Genomic DNA, 14,678 nt, shown 5'->3' on the forward strand with positions numbered 1-14,678 from the left:
GTCAGCCTTGTCCCGTTTGCCTGTCGTCTGTTGGGGTTAAAATAAGGTTGTGTCTAAGTGCCCACCTTTCTGTGCTGTACCTCTCGTCCCTGTAATCTGACCTTCCGCACGAATATAATCTCCTCCGGAGGTCTTGAGAACCGTATCCCTGGTGTCGTCATTTTAATCCCAGCCGTGTGTCTGTTCCTTCATTGACCTAGCATCGCGCGACTAGTCAACGTTCGGGTATAATATCGAGTATAATCTTGTGCAGACGTGGTCATCCCAAAACCGCTCGGTGAATAACATCCAAGCCACGTCTGTAACAATTGGTGTCGAGGAGTGGAATTCGAACCCGGGACTAAATTTATTAGGCCCAAATTTGTAACAGTTAGAATCGATTCGGAGCGCGTTTCCCGCGCGAAATTATAACGGCCGAAATTTGAATTTGTTTTACGAAAAAAAAACAAAAAAAAAACCGAATTTTGAAAGTCGCGCTATGGCGGATCAAGACAGCTGGGGTCCGGTAGAGGAGAGAGGTAGGGTCGATCCAGGACCAAAATGAGGGACAGGAGGAGAGCGAAGCAGTGAGGGCGGCAGGTTCGCAAAATAGCGCCGTCACGCACGAAGAAGCGGGCGCGCAAAATGGCGCCTCGCTGATCACCGCGCCAGCGACCGTGGCAGCGCCCCCGGTGGATTTGAACTTGTTTTTTATGCAAATGAAGGCCCTTATGGACAAGAATAATGAAGAAATGGAAAGCAGAATAATGATGGGAATGAGGGCTGATAGTGAGCGGATGGGGAACCGGATGGATGCTCAGGGTGAGCGATTGGAGGACCAAATGGGGGTAATGGGGAACCGGATGGATGCTCAGGGTGAGCGATTGGAGGACCAAATGGGGGTAATGGGGAACCGGATGGATGCTCAGGGTGAGCGATTGGAGGGCAAAATAGGGGTAATGAGGGACGAAGCGAGGGGTACCAGTGAGGGATTAGACAATAATTTTAAGGGATTAGACAATAATTTTAAGGGATTAGACATGAAATTTGGGAAATTAGACGATAGATTAGGGGAAATACAGGAGGGGTTAACGGGGGTAGAAAACAGAATGGCCGCTCAAGAGAATCAAATGGAAGGCATGCAAAAAGGGTTAGAGGGGTTAGAAAACACCATGGAAGGCAAATTGAGGGACATGAGGGACCAAGCGGAAAGGGAAGTTAACCAAATGGGGCAGCAGATAGAGGGGGTCAGAATGGGGGTAGAAACCAAACTGGATGCTCACAGGGAGGAAATGGAGCAGATGAGGGTGGCATCTGGGCAGGAGATGCAAGTGATGGGAGAGGAGATCAGGAGAGGAGTGAGTGAGGAGGTCGGAGGAGTGCGCGAGGAGGTGAGGCACTGTAAGGAGCGCATGGAGAAGGAGGTGAGAAAGGGGACTGTAAAATTGCAAGGGGGTATAGAGGAGTTGACGCTGGGAGTAGAACAACTGACAGTGGGACAAAAGGAGTTGGGGGACCAGGTAAAGAAGAACACAGCGGTAATAGAGGGTTTAAAATCGACACAGAAGGAGATAAAAAAGGACGTAGGGGTAATTAAAAAAGAGTGTCAGACGGTACATGAGAACCTGACGAGGAAAATGGACCAGGTGGTAGAGGTGATGGAGGTTAAAGAGCGGGAGGTGCGGGAGCACATAGAAAAAAATAAAGTGGAGTTAGAGGAAGAACTTAAAGGGGCGCACGAAGAGATGAAGGAAATGAAGCAAAAATTAGAAGAAGTGGAAGAAGGGGTGAGCGAAATTAAGAAGCGACGGAGAGAGGATAAGAAAGAGATAAAGGAGGAAGTAAAAGAATTGGTCCAAAGTCTGTGTTCGGATCGTGATGATGTGCTCATTAACCGGATGAGGGATTCGCAGGTGATGGAGGAGAAGCGAAGAGAAAGAGAACCCGGTGTAAGTGGTGACCAATATGGTCGTGCGTATGATGCGCCAGGTGATTTAATAAGCTTGGGGGTCGAGATAGACCCGGATGTTCGTGAGAGGCCACGAGTGAGGTGTATGGCTGGTCCGGAGGGTATGGAACGAGAGGTGCGAGGTGTGGGTGAGCAAGGTTGTGGTGGTATGGAATGGGTAGCGGGTTGCGGGGGTGTGACCCATGCATCGACACCAACAGGGGTAGTTGTTGGAGGGACCGGGGAGGCACGAGAGCCCCTTGGGGGTAATGTACTGTGGGGGCCCGGCCGGTTCGGCCCCGCGCTGACCCCGCAAGGGGCGACGCACGGGGTCCGGCCGGCGGGCAACGACTCGCATACGAGGTGGTCCCACAAGGTCCCACTCGCGCCGTATGACGGCAAGAGTGATCTACGCGCGTACCTGGCGCAGTTCGACTGTGTGTGTAAGGGTAACGGTTGGGGTGAGGACGAAGGTGGAGTACACCTGGTGGCCGCATTGCGCGGCGCGGCGGCGGAGGTGCTGACGGCATTACCAGCGGGTGCTCTCACCCTGCCAGCCCTCCGCGACGCCCTAATTAATCGATTTGGAATAGAACAGCAGAGCGAGCTTGTTAAAGCTCAGCTCGCGCTGCGAAAGCGCAAGCCCCAGGAAGCCATCGGGGAACTTGCCCACGACATTCGCCGCGCGGTGGGGATCGCACATGCTAGCATGGCAGCGGATTCCCGGGAAAGCCTGGCGCTGGACCATTTTATCCAGGCCCTCCCGGATATTGAGCTCCGGCAACAGCTCGCCATGTGGCGCCCGCAGACTCTGAGCCAGGCGGCTGACGCTGCGGCCCGTTGGGAAGCAGCGAGGCCCCTGGCCCGGGGGGGCGAGCGTCTCGCAATGGCGGTCCGCCAGGTGGGACCCCCGATGGAGGGCGGACCCCTTAGGGGGCCCGCCCCCGACGTGGGTCCTGACCTGGCGGGCATGGTCCGGAGGCTGGTGGACCAGCGCCTGGCAGGACCTGGACCATGGCAGGCGGCCCCGGAGGTGGCCCGCGGTGGACCACGAGCGGGTAATCCAATTCGGACCTACAGGGGGGGGAATTTGGAATTCCGGAGGCAAGCACCTTATCAGGTGAGGTGCTATACCTGCAACCACGTGGGTCACCTGGCGCGGCACTGTCGAAACGCGCGCCGGGATGATCCCCGGCAGTTGAGGTCCTCAACTCCGCCCAGGGGGGAGCGGGTTAGCCGACCCCAGACACCCCCCCCCCGCCAGACCCCGGGAAACTAGAAGGTGTCGGGCACGTAGGGCGGTGTTCGGCAGTAGAGGATGGAGGAGAGCCCTCATTGACGCGACAGGTCATTTATTGTGGCCAAATTGGAACCGGTAGCCTGACAATTAGATGCAAAATTGCCGGCGTGGGGGTAGACGCCGTAGTGGACACAGGAGCTAGCGCCACGATCATCAGCCCTGTGGTCCTTGATTCGAGCGCAGGTGGCTGGGATAAGATCCAGCGCCTGCAAAATTATAGTTTGCAGCTTGCTACCGGGGTAACGGCCCCGATCATAGGGCGTGGTTCTGTGACCCTCAAGTTAGGGTCGGTAAGGAGGGAGATAGATGTTTGGGTGGCGGAGGTGTGCGACCCATGTTTAATAGGGTTGGACCTGTTGACTGCCAGCGGTTGTAAAATCGACTTGTGCCGGGGGATCCTGCAGGTGGGAGTAGAAGAGCTGCCGTTAGGGGGAGTGAGCACGGCCGAGAGAGCGGAGCTGGAGGCTTCCGAGGCCGTGACCATCCCCCCAAGGGCCGAGGCGATAGTGCCGGCCCGGTGGGCAGCTCGCCCAACATGGCAGGAGTCCTGCGGCCTGGTCGAACCGGTGGCAGCGCAGTCCATACCGGGTTTAATCGTGGGCCGCACCCTTGTAAAAACGGACGGACCGGTAGTGGCCGTCCGAGTAATAAATATGCGTACAGAACCACTATAGTAGGGGGCACGAGGGTAGCTGGCTGCACCCCCGTTGAGGAAGTCGCGACAGTGAGGGGCGAGAACGTCCAGCCGAGCCGACCCCGGGGGGAGCCTTCAATAACAAGTAGGAATTGGCCCGATCCCATTTGCGAGATGGTAAATCGTAGCAGCATAGAGTTGGGAGGTACCCAGAGGGAGGCCTTACACAAACTGGTTGGGTCCCATTTGGACCTCTTCTCCCTGTCCACCGAGGATATTGGACGTACGGGCCTGGTGAAACATCAGATCCACACCGGTGAGGCCCGGCCTATTCGTCAGGCCGCCCGACGGCTCCCTTGGAGCAAGAGGGCGGAAGCTGACGAGCAGGTTGAAAAAATGCTCGACGCAGGTGTGATCGAGCCCTCGGGAAGTCCTTGGATGTCACCTGTTGTGCTGGTCAAAAAGAAGGATGGGACCACGCGGTTCTGCGTGGACTATCGCCAGCTAAACAACGTGACACTCAAGGACTCATATCCCCTGCCAAGGATTGATGACACCCTCGATGCCGTTGCGGGCTCAAATTGGTTCACAACTTTGGACCTCAAGAGTGGGTATTGGCAGGTGGAGATGGATAGGGCAGGGAAGGAGAAAACGGCATTTTCCACAGGTAAGGGACTGTATCAGTTTACTGTGATGCCGTTTGGTTTGTGTAACGCCCCCGCCACCTTTGAAAGATTGATGGAGCATGTACTAGGCGGCATGCCATGGCAGTCATGCCTGGTGTACCTGGATGACGTCCTGGTACATGCCCAAACGTTCCCCCAGGCAGTAGCTAATTTGGACCAGGTGTTCGGGTGCCTCAGACAGGCAGGGTTGAAGCTGAACCCGAGCAAGTGCACTTTGTTTGCAAGAGAGGTGGCCTATCTAGGTCACGTGATTGGCCGCGAGGGGGTAAAAACGGACCCAGACAAAATTAAAGCGGTAGAGGAGTGGCCCGCACCACGTACCATCAAAGAGGTGCGGGGATTTTTGGGACTCTGCTCCTACTACCGGCGCTTTGTGGCGAAATTTGCGGAGTTGGCCCGTCCCCTCCACCGGCTTACGGAGAAGGGGACGCGATTTAATTGGACATGGGAGTGCCACGAGGCCTTCCAAAAATTGAAGGGGTGTCTAACATCCGCACCCCTTCTAGCTTACCCCACTAGTGACGGGACATTTACCCTGGACACGGATGCGAGCCAGGAAGGATTGGGCGCAGTTTTGTCTCAGACACAGGAGGGCGTGGAGAGAGTGATTGGTTATTATAGTCGGGCCTTAAGTAGGCCCGAGAGAAATTATTGCGTCACTCGCAAAGAGTTATTGGCTATGCTGGCTGCCATGAACCATTTCCACCCGTACCTGTACGGGCGGAAATTTTTGGTTAGAACTGACCATTCCTCCTTGCAATGGCTCCTTCGGTTCAAGGAACCGGAGGGCCAAATTGCAAGGTGGTTGGAAAAGTTGCAGCAGTACGATTTTGATGTGGCCCATAGGGCCGGGAAGGCCCATGGTAATGCGGACGCACTCTCTCGGCGTCCTTGTCTGGGAGAAAACTGCAAATTTTGTGCGAGACACGAGGAGAGGGAACAATTGGGCGATTCGGACCCGACCCTCGTTGTCCGGGCAACCCGGGTGAGAGGGCCAATTTTGCCACTAACTGCAGATGAGGAATTCGGAACTTTGGCATGGAGCACGGCCCAGCAGGAGGATCCTGTCCTGGGGCCAGTGTTCAATTGGGTCAAATTGGGGCAAAGACCAAAGGGGGAAGAGGTCACCCCCCTCGGGGCACAAACAAAGGCATATTGGGCTCAGTGGCAGACCCTGGAATTGAAAGGCAACATCTTGTATCGCAAGTGGGTGGAGGTTCCCTCTGATCGAACTTCCTGGCTGGTGATAGTCCCTGACAAATTCAAGAACGTCATATTGCAACAGGTGCATGGTACCCGCTCCGGCGGCCATTTGGGCAGGACAAAGACAATATCTCGGGTCCGCCGGAGGTTCTATTGGGTGAATATGGGGCGCGACATACAGGACTGGTGTCGGAGATGCGACGCCTGTTCTGCCAAAAAGGGACCAGCACGGAGGATGAGGGCCCCCCTTCAATTACATCAGGTGGGGGCCCCCCTTGAGCGGGTGGCTATGGATATTCTAGGACCGCTGCCCCGCACCCGCCAAGGTAATAAGTATATCCTCGTTGTAATGGACTATTTCACCAAGTGGCCGGAGGCCTACGCCCTCCCCAATCAAGAAGCAGGGGTGGTAGCGCAGGCCTTCGTGGAAGGATTTGTGTGCCGGGATGGGATTCCACAGGAGTTGCACACCGACCAGGGACGAAATTTTGAGAGCAAATTGCTAAAAGATGTGTGCAGTCTCCTGTCAATTCGGAAAACCAGAACAACGCCTTTAAGACCTCAATCTGACGGGATGGTGGAAAGATTCAATCGAACTCTAATCCAACAACTGGCACTGTTCACCACCACCCGTCAGGATGACTGGGACGAACATCTCCCTTACTTGCTCATGGCCTACCGAACCAGCCAGCACGGGGCCACCGCATGCAGTCCAGCGTTGCTTATGTATGGGCGGGAGTTACGGGCTCCCGCCGACTTGCTATGCGGTCCCGTGCCAGACACAGTGGTTAACCCGCCGAGGGAGGGGTACGCACGTCACCTAGAGGAAGGCATGGAGCTAGTCCATGCCTTCGCCCGCCGCCAACTCCATCTGGCGGGGGAAAAGATGAAGCGCAGGTACGACGACCGGAGCCAGGGGAGTCAATACGCTCCGGGGATGAAGATTTGGTTCTTTAATCCCCGGAGGCGGAAGGGGAGGTGCCCAAAACTCACCTCCCCCTGGCAAGGCCCAGGAGTCGTCCTGTCGCAAATCTGTGACGTGGTCATTAAGATCAAAATGGGGCCACGAGCCCTCCCTCGGATCGTCCACGCCGACCGGATAAGACCTTACACCGGCGAGCAGGCGCCCCCGTGGATTGCCTCGGCTTTAGATGCCGAGGCGGGACCCAGTACCTCTGAATAAGGGGGGCTTATTAGTGCCAGAGGACTGGGGGATTGAGGAGCGATGGGCCCGGTGGGTAAGGCTGGCACCCCTGCCACCCTTCCCATGGGGGGGCAAAGGAGCAATAGTTTATGGGGTGTATGGCAGTGAAAACTAGCCCGGGTGGGTTAGAATATTGTGTGTAGGGATCTAGCGAAGATGACATTAGGTGACGATAAGTTTAGTTAGTGACTGATACCTGTAGTGGGGAAGCAGGTAGATTAGTATGGATGATAATGACGTGGGAGCGCAATAGTTTAAAGGGACGACTGGGAAGCGCAAGTTTCAGAAGGGAGTAGTTAGCTGAGATGATGCCGTGTGTGTGAGAATTGAACAGGTGTGATTGCACAGGTGTGCAACTGGACAGGTGTGTGGAGCAGTGTATGAGTAGTAAGTGTTGTGGATCAGCGCGAATGCGCTTGGGGAGAGAAGGGTGCAGGTGGCACCAAGTGTGAGAGCACAGGTGTGCAAGTACAGGTGTGTGGAGAGAGTTGGAGTAAGTGGTACGGAGTGGTGTGCATGGTGCGAAGGTGTGGATGGGGGAAGAGTGGACCCCTTTCACGAATACCCGGGGCGGGTAGTGTAAGTGTTAGGTAGAGGGTATAGGTAAGTTGTGGTTGGATATTGGCATTTGTGGTGCGGTTGCAGAATGGTGTTGTGAATGGGTGCATTAGTGTTGTGGAAATGGCGGGGCGTGTAGCCTGTTAGTGTGTGTAGTTGGTTGGGCACTCCACCACTGTGAGGATGTCGGCCAGGTGAGGCCGCAGGTGGGCTCTGGGAGCCGGTAGAGTTGTGGAGGGGGCCCGAGGATCCGGAGGATGGACCCGGGTAGCCCAGTGCCAGAGAGGGCACCGAGTGGGGAGAGTGCCAGAGGGCCTTCCCCTGGTAGTTAGGTTAGGGTAAGGAGCAGGTAAGCTCGGAGGCAACTGCAGTGGTGGAGGTGTGCAGGTGGGTAGACCCACTGGGAGAGGTACACGTCGCAGCCCAGAAATTGTACGAGGGCACCGGGAGATGAATCGGGGGAGTGAGACCCCAAATTGAAGAGCACCACAGTTTGGCCAATGGGAATTGGTTTTTAGAACCCATAGTGTAAGAGGGCCAATGGTTTGGCCGGAGAAAGACCCCGGGTAGTGTAAAGTTGTTAAAGTCACTTAGGAAATAGTTAGGATTGATGAACCTGTCGCACCATACGCAGCCACTTACCTGTGGTGATGATGATGACTCCACACCTGTGTTTTCTTTGTTTTGTTGCAGGAAATGAGAATTGCTGTGTGGATTGGTGAGACGCATCACGACGTGGATGAGACATTGGGGTGATTCCATCTCTCCCTCCCTAGGAGGGACTGATGATGAATTGGTAATGGCAAATTTTGATGTTGAGTTGAAAATGGCAAATTTTGATGAGAGTTGAAAATGGCAAATTTGATTGGTTAGGAGGGAGAGAAGACGAATTTGGTTTATGGGAGGAACGGGGAAGACAGTAGGGATGTTTGTTGATTTGTAAAATAGATGTTTATGGGTAGTGTTGAGTTTTGTGGATACAGTAAGGGGTAAGGGAGGGGCCATGTAGGTTACCTGGTGGGGGGGGCGTACGATAGGAACGTACCTGTCTCACCTGGTTCCCATGTGCCCCCAGTGTGCATCATCTTATATTGCGTGCACTTTTGCGCCCTTACCACCTTACTCACTTGTCTTCTTCTTTTGTCTCCCACCTCCGAGGATCTGGCTTTGGGGTAGAGAGAGAGGAGAGAGCGGTGCTGGCTACGCAGTTGTGGGCCTGCACTTTCGCTGCTTGCTGCTTGGATCGATACACCATACGGACCGCAATGTTTGTGGCCACCCACAATGGACCGCAGTTCTTTTGCGGCCAAGCACCACCCGTGGAAGGACCTATGGGTCAACGTGGCACCTATGCCAAACAGGTGAACCACTTATAGTTGACACCACTGAAGGCCAAAATACAGAAAGGGACGCGGTTGGCGCCTTTCTTTATTTTTGAAAAGAAGTAAGAAGGCCAAGTGCACCACACGAAGGCAAGACCAGCGGCAGAACATCGGCCGGCTGCGACACCACACAATGATTTATAAACACTTTATTGGTGCACCGGATGGTGCTCACTGTGTGATGGGGTGGTGCTTGATGCTTGGAAGGGGTGCTCTGCACGTTATTAAAGGCCGTCGGCCACAGAGCACTCGTGGGTTGGTGTATCGATGCTGGCAAGCGTGCTCTCTCTATGCATAACATCTGCATGTGTTCCTCCAAAAAAACAGGTCCTGGATCGTAGTGTAAATATCGGCGTAGTCTTGTGTAAATAATGCTCCCTACCGGCTGTATGTTTAGTTTGAGAATTCTTTCCGGATTCGGTTATCCTGTGGGTGTGTTTCTGAGAGGAGAAGGGTGCAACGTCGCAGGGGGACATATTTACTCATTTGTGAATATCTGTAAAACTGTCGCACTCAGGGTAGAGTTAATAGTAGAGGGAACTACATTGCGTGCCACACTAAAGTAGGTAAAAATTTATCGGGTCGGGACGCCCCGAGGGTAGAGAAGGGTGCAATGTTGCGAATATGGAATTTGGCCTCCATATCCGCTTGTAAATATTCCCCTATTTTCCCCAATACTCCCCAACTATCCCCAATCCCCCATTCCCTAGTCCCATTGTCTGTAAACAACAATCAGTAGAGCCGACCTTCCCCTTTTTCCCCCATTAAATGTCGTGCCCAGGTCCACCGCATCACACGTAGACAACTTTCGGACATCTTGCTAGTTATTCTTAGTCTATGTCAGTTAAGGACTCGTTTCCATTAATTATGACTCTTCGTTGCACCAGAATGTGATTATATGGCACCAGTAGAGAGTTTAGGACCTTTCCCGTACCTCCTCCCATCTTCTTCCCCGTCTACAACAACAGAGGGGCGCTGCGCGGGGGGGAGTGTGCGTCCTCCCACCGGCTCGGTTCGCCGCCATCGACAATGCGCTCCAGACGATGCGCTCCAGACCATGCGCTCCACGGGGTTACCACGAAGGGGCTCCTTGTCAGCTCCTCGTCAGGGGCGGAGCCGGCAACCCCCCCGCACGCACCCAATGAGAAGCAACGTGCCGATTCCACGAGGCGGAGCTGACGAGCTGAGGGCGTGTCACTCCCCGCCGGATATACGCGGCCACGTAGCGGACGTGACGTCAGATGCGCCTGAACTACGGAGAGCAGAGGAAGCCACCGCCACCCCCAGCGCGACGATACCTCCCCGCATCTTTGGACCGGACCGAACCGGGTCGATTCTGCCCTGAGCCCAGGTGCACCTGGAGCCATCGATACCCGCTTTCCTGCTATCAATCCCCGTGTGAGTCAGCCTTGTCCCGTTTGCCTGTCGTCTGTTGGGGTTAAAATAAGGTTGTGTCTAAGTGCCCACCTTTCTGTGCTGTACCTCTCGTCCCTGTAATCTGACCTTCCGCACGAATATAATCTCCTCCGGAGGTCTTGAGAACCGTATCCCTGGTGTCGTCATTTTAATCCCAGCCGTGTGTCTGTTCCTTCATTGACCTAGCATCGCGCGACTAGTCAACGTTCGGGTATAATATCGAGTATAATCTTGTGCAGACGTGGTCATCCCAAAACCGCTCGGTGAATAACATCCAAGCCACGTCTGTAACAATACATTGTCGAATATCTCAAAAAGTTGTGGATGGATTCGGACGAAACTTGGTGGACCGGTTTGGTGTCTGACAAGGAAGAATCAATTTGATTGTGGTGAAGATGTGAAGATGGATTCGGATATGAGAATTATTAAAATTTTTAAAGTGATTCTTCACCATTGGGAAATAGGGCCAAAAACGATGCATACATTGTCGAATATCTCAAAAAGTTGTGGACGGATTTGGACGAAACTTGGTGGACCGGTTTGGTGTCTGACAAGGAAGAATCAATTTGATTGTGGTGAAGATCTGAATGTGGATTCGGATATGAGAATTATTAAAATATTTAAGTGATTCTTCACCATTGGGAGAAAGGGCAAAAAATGATACATAGAAGGATATCTCAAAAAGTTATGGATGGATTTGGACGAAACTTGTTGGACAGGTTGTGTGTGTGACAAGGAAGAATCGATAAAATTTTGGTGAAGATCCGGATCCAGATCCAGCCAGTAGAATTTTTTAAGTGATTCTTCACCATTGAGTGATTATGGCGAACCAGGCGGAAGTAAGCGTGCTCTCTACCGAGTGCCGTTATTGTTTTGTGTTATTCTTCTCATTAAATTGTACAACTTGTGATTTATTAAGACTTTCCATATGGAGTTTTGGAGTGCTGGAATGTATCGCCTGTATTTTAGTTAATTACTATGGGAAATAGCTGATCAGTTTAAGTTGTATTAATTAAAGTTGCGTTTTCAGGAACGTAACCCGGACTTAAACAAAACTGATCATAATACCAGGATATTGTTTTTGGTCCCATCACTCAATGGTGAAGAATCACTTTTTAAATTTTTTTTCTTGTATCCGGATCTGGATCTGGATCTCTATCCTCAAACCCATCCAGGTGAGGCCGAGTGAGCCCGATTCATAAACAATTTGCACGAGTTCACCTCGCCATAGATACAGATAAAGAAAGAGAAGAATTAAGCACAACGTGGACCTCTTCCACGTTTATTCGCATCTCCAAGTCAGAAACATCCTTTACCTTTCCGCTTCTTTCGTTTATCCACAAAGAAGAGCTTCTCATCTGGCTCGTCACGTACCAAACCCCTGCAGGAAGCAGAACACCGGGATTACAAGTACATATGGCTCGCCTACTCTTCGCGACGAACACCGTGGGATCTTTAACATCCACCAACCCATGCTAGCAGATGGGACAACCAGCTTAACATGCATCCGAGGGATGGCACACACATTGATAAATCACCATGCGTGTGAAACACCGGAATGACAGTTTATAACTAGGTCGGGATTCGAACCCAGGATAGACAGCTTAGAGCCGAGAGGCGAGTGTGTGAACATCCACCACACCATCTCAGCAATCCTGCCTGTTTCAGGTCCGAAACCAGAACCTTACCCCACTGTCCTCTCCTGGAGTCGCACATCGTCAAGAAACTCGTCCACATCGCGCACGTCGCTGTACTTCGTCCAGTTCTTCTTCTTATTTTTGTTCACCCGACTGCGCCGAGAGATCCCAGACACACGAGGCGAAACGCCGACCACGGCCGCTCCGGCCATTTTACCGGATATTACCTTCATCACTATCACCATCTTTTTCATATTTATTGTCTCAAAGATATTCAGACAAAGACATAATCTCTCAGAAGTTTATAAGTATATGTAAAAAAGACTGTTTTCATTTATACGTTTAAAGCTATTATACATAACCCAAAACGATACAGCAAGTGCCAACCGAGCAAACAAAAATGCTGCGATATACCTCAAGAAATACTAGCAAATCTCGGCGAGATACTACTTAAAAAATAAAATGTGATGATAAAATCAAAACCAGGAAAATAAAAACTTCGGAATCCTTTAAATAATGACAAAATCTCGCCTTCCTCTTTCTAAAGATTTGCTTACTGTATACGTACCATGTATATATTAAATGTAGTTTTTTTCAGATAATGCATAAGGAAGGATGCATTAAAACAAGATGGCAGACACCAGTCCATTTACAGTGGAAGAGAGGCTGGTAGCAGTGCCACGGTACCACGAGAAGAGAAACACATAGACGACGATGAAACAGACGCAAGAAGATTTCATGTTGCGTTTAGGAAAGCCAGCACCATCAAAATCAAATCTTCATCTTTGGGAAAAAAAGGTATTTCAGAGTGGAAATTCGTGATTTGGGAATTCAAAACATTGAAACATATGTTCTCAGATCTCTGAAAAAAATCATTATGGAAACGTGATGCAGAGTTCGATCTTTTGTATTCTAAGTAAAAAATAAATAGCACCGCAAAGCGGGCGTAACCCCTCAGCCCATGCATGGTGGAAATCAATTTCAAGATGGCTGCCGTGGCGGCCATATTGAAAATCCCAGCGCGCCCATTTTCGAAAGGGACCTTCCTCTACTCAACCCCAACACACACTGCAAAAATGGATTTAATCAGACAAGCCGTTCTCCTTGAAATTGACGGAAACCAAAAGTTGATGGACGCCCGGACACCCGGACGACAATACCCCTTAGCCCAATTTGGGCTGGGGGGTGACTAGAACAATGCGACTGTCGCCAATATGCCTACGCATAGTCCCACAACGGGTGGATGTCATCGTTCGCTGTCCTAAAAATAAACAAGTTTTGTTTAAATCCCTTCAGCTGTTCTCAAGTATCACATTTTTACCAGACATGACAGGTTTCACATCGATAGGTGAAGCAGTTTCAGAGAAGGGATTTTTTTTTAATATCGGTTTTCAAGCTAATATGGCTGTCACACCACATGACATGTGACCTACAAAAATGTACACTTTGAATATGTATGGGTAGGGGATCACGTTTGTGAAGTTTCATGTTGATCGGATAAGGTTCGTTTTTCTATCCAATATGGCTGCCAAACCACATGCCCTACGACATCATAATTTTCAAACTATATGCAACAGTGCTGTGAGATGATACTTGTAAAATTTCGCATCGATAGGGTGAGCGGTTTAAGAGATATAATTATTTAATATTTTCCTTCAATCCAATATGGCTGCCAAACCATGTGACCTATGATGTCATACATTTAATATTTCAATACAAATGGGTCATATATCATGTGCATGCAATTTCAGATTTTTAGGATAAGGAATTTGATTGAAACATTTTTGGCTGGTATACCACTTCGCTTATGATGTCGTCATTATCATGCTTTTGTTCCCCATTGGGAGTACTTGACAATGTGCCAAGTTTCAAATTTTCCCATTCAGATGTTTGAGAAATATTTTTTTTTTTTTGTATACTGAATCGAGGCTCGTGGAAGAGCTAACATTTATTTCACAAACAAATCAACCAGACAAACAAAATATACAAAAAGAGGGAGCGGAAGACAAGATGGGGAGAGAAGGGGAAGCACACAACCACAACATTTGAGAGCAGGGAGAAGTGTGGAAGGGAGAGGGCTTGGGGGGAGGAGGCGTGGGAAGGGGGAGGGGGGGCGAGAGGTATAAAACACAAGGGGACCGAAATTAGCGGGGGTAGAAAAGATCAAGGTTTTGGATGGGGGAGGATAAGAGATGGTGGTGAACAGCTGTTTTAAAGACCTGGAGGGTGGAGTGGGATTGAAGAGAGTGAGGGAGTTTGTTCCAGAGGTGGGAGAAAAGAGGAATGAAGGAGTGAAGGTGAGCAGAAAGTCTTGATTTTGGCAGTTTAACCATAAGAGGGTTGCAGGCAGATCTTGTGCGACCTGTAGGAATATTTGGGGGACAGAGCCCAGAGAGAGCTGGGGGGGCAAGGCCAGAGAGGAGTCGGTAGAAGACGGAAAGACCACCAACCTGCCTGCGGTGAGTGAGTGAAAGGCCCTTGGAGTTAGCTTCATCGCGGGAGATTCCAATGATTCTGAACGCTTTGGTTTCAACAGCGTGAAGACGAGCTAGGTGTGAGGCAGGAGCACCAGACCAGAGGGGAGAGCAGTATTCCATAGAGCTGCGGATGAAAGCCTTGTATGTGGTGAGGAGCTCAGGTGTGCCAAGGAAGCACACCTGCTTTGCTTTAAATCCAAGATGGCTGCCATACCACGTGACCTATGGCATCACAATTATCATAAAAACATTCT

At 51.3% G+C, this 14,678-nt stretch overlaps 1 protein-coding gene across 1 annotated transcript in view; it reads right to left on the minus strand.

The window, feature by feature from the left end:
* NOP53 (NOP53 ribosome biogenesis factor) overlaps positions 1 to 12,193 on the minus strand; it is a 33,562-nt gene extending 21,369 nt beyond the window's left edge. Inside the window, exons 1-2 of the mRNA XM_068123755.2 lie at positions 11,999 to 12,193; positions 11,627 to 11,691 (exon numbers count right to left, since the gene is read on the minus strand). Coding sequence (XP_067979856.2) covers positions 11,627 to 11,691; positions 11,999 to 12,192 — 259 coding nt within the window. The 5' untranslated portion in view covers position 12,193. The remainder of the gene's footprint in view (positions 1 to 11,626; positions 11,692 to 11,998) is intronic.
* Positions 12,194 to 14,678: the final 2,485 nt, after the last annotated feature.

The sequence above is a fragment of the Myxine glutinosa genome, chromosome 1 (genome assembly GCF_964187855.1).
Source record: "Myxine glutinosa chromosome 1, kmMyxGlut1.1, whole genome shotgun sequence".
Lineage (NCBI taxonomy): Eukaryota > Metazoa > Chordata > Myxini > Myxiniformes > Myxinidae > Myxine > Myxine glutinosa.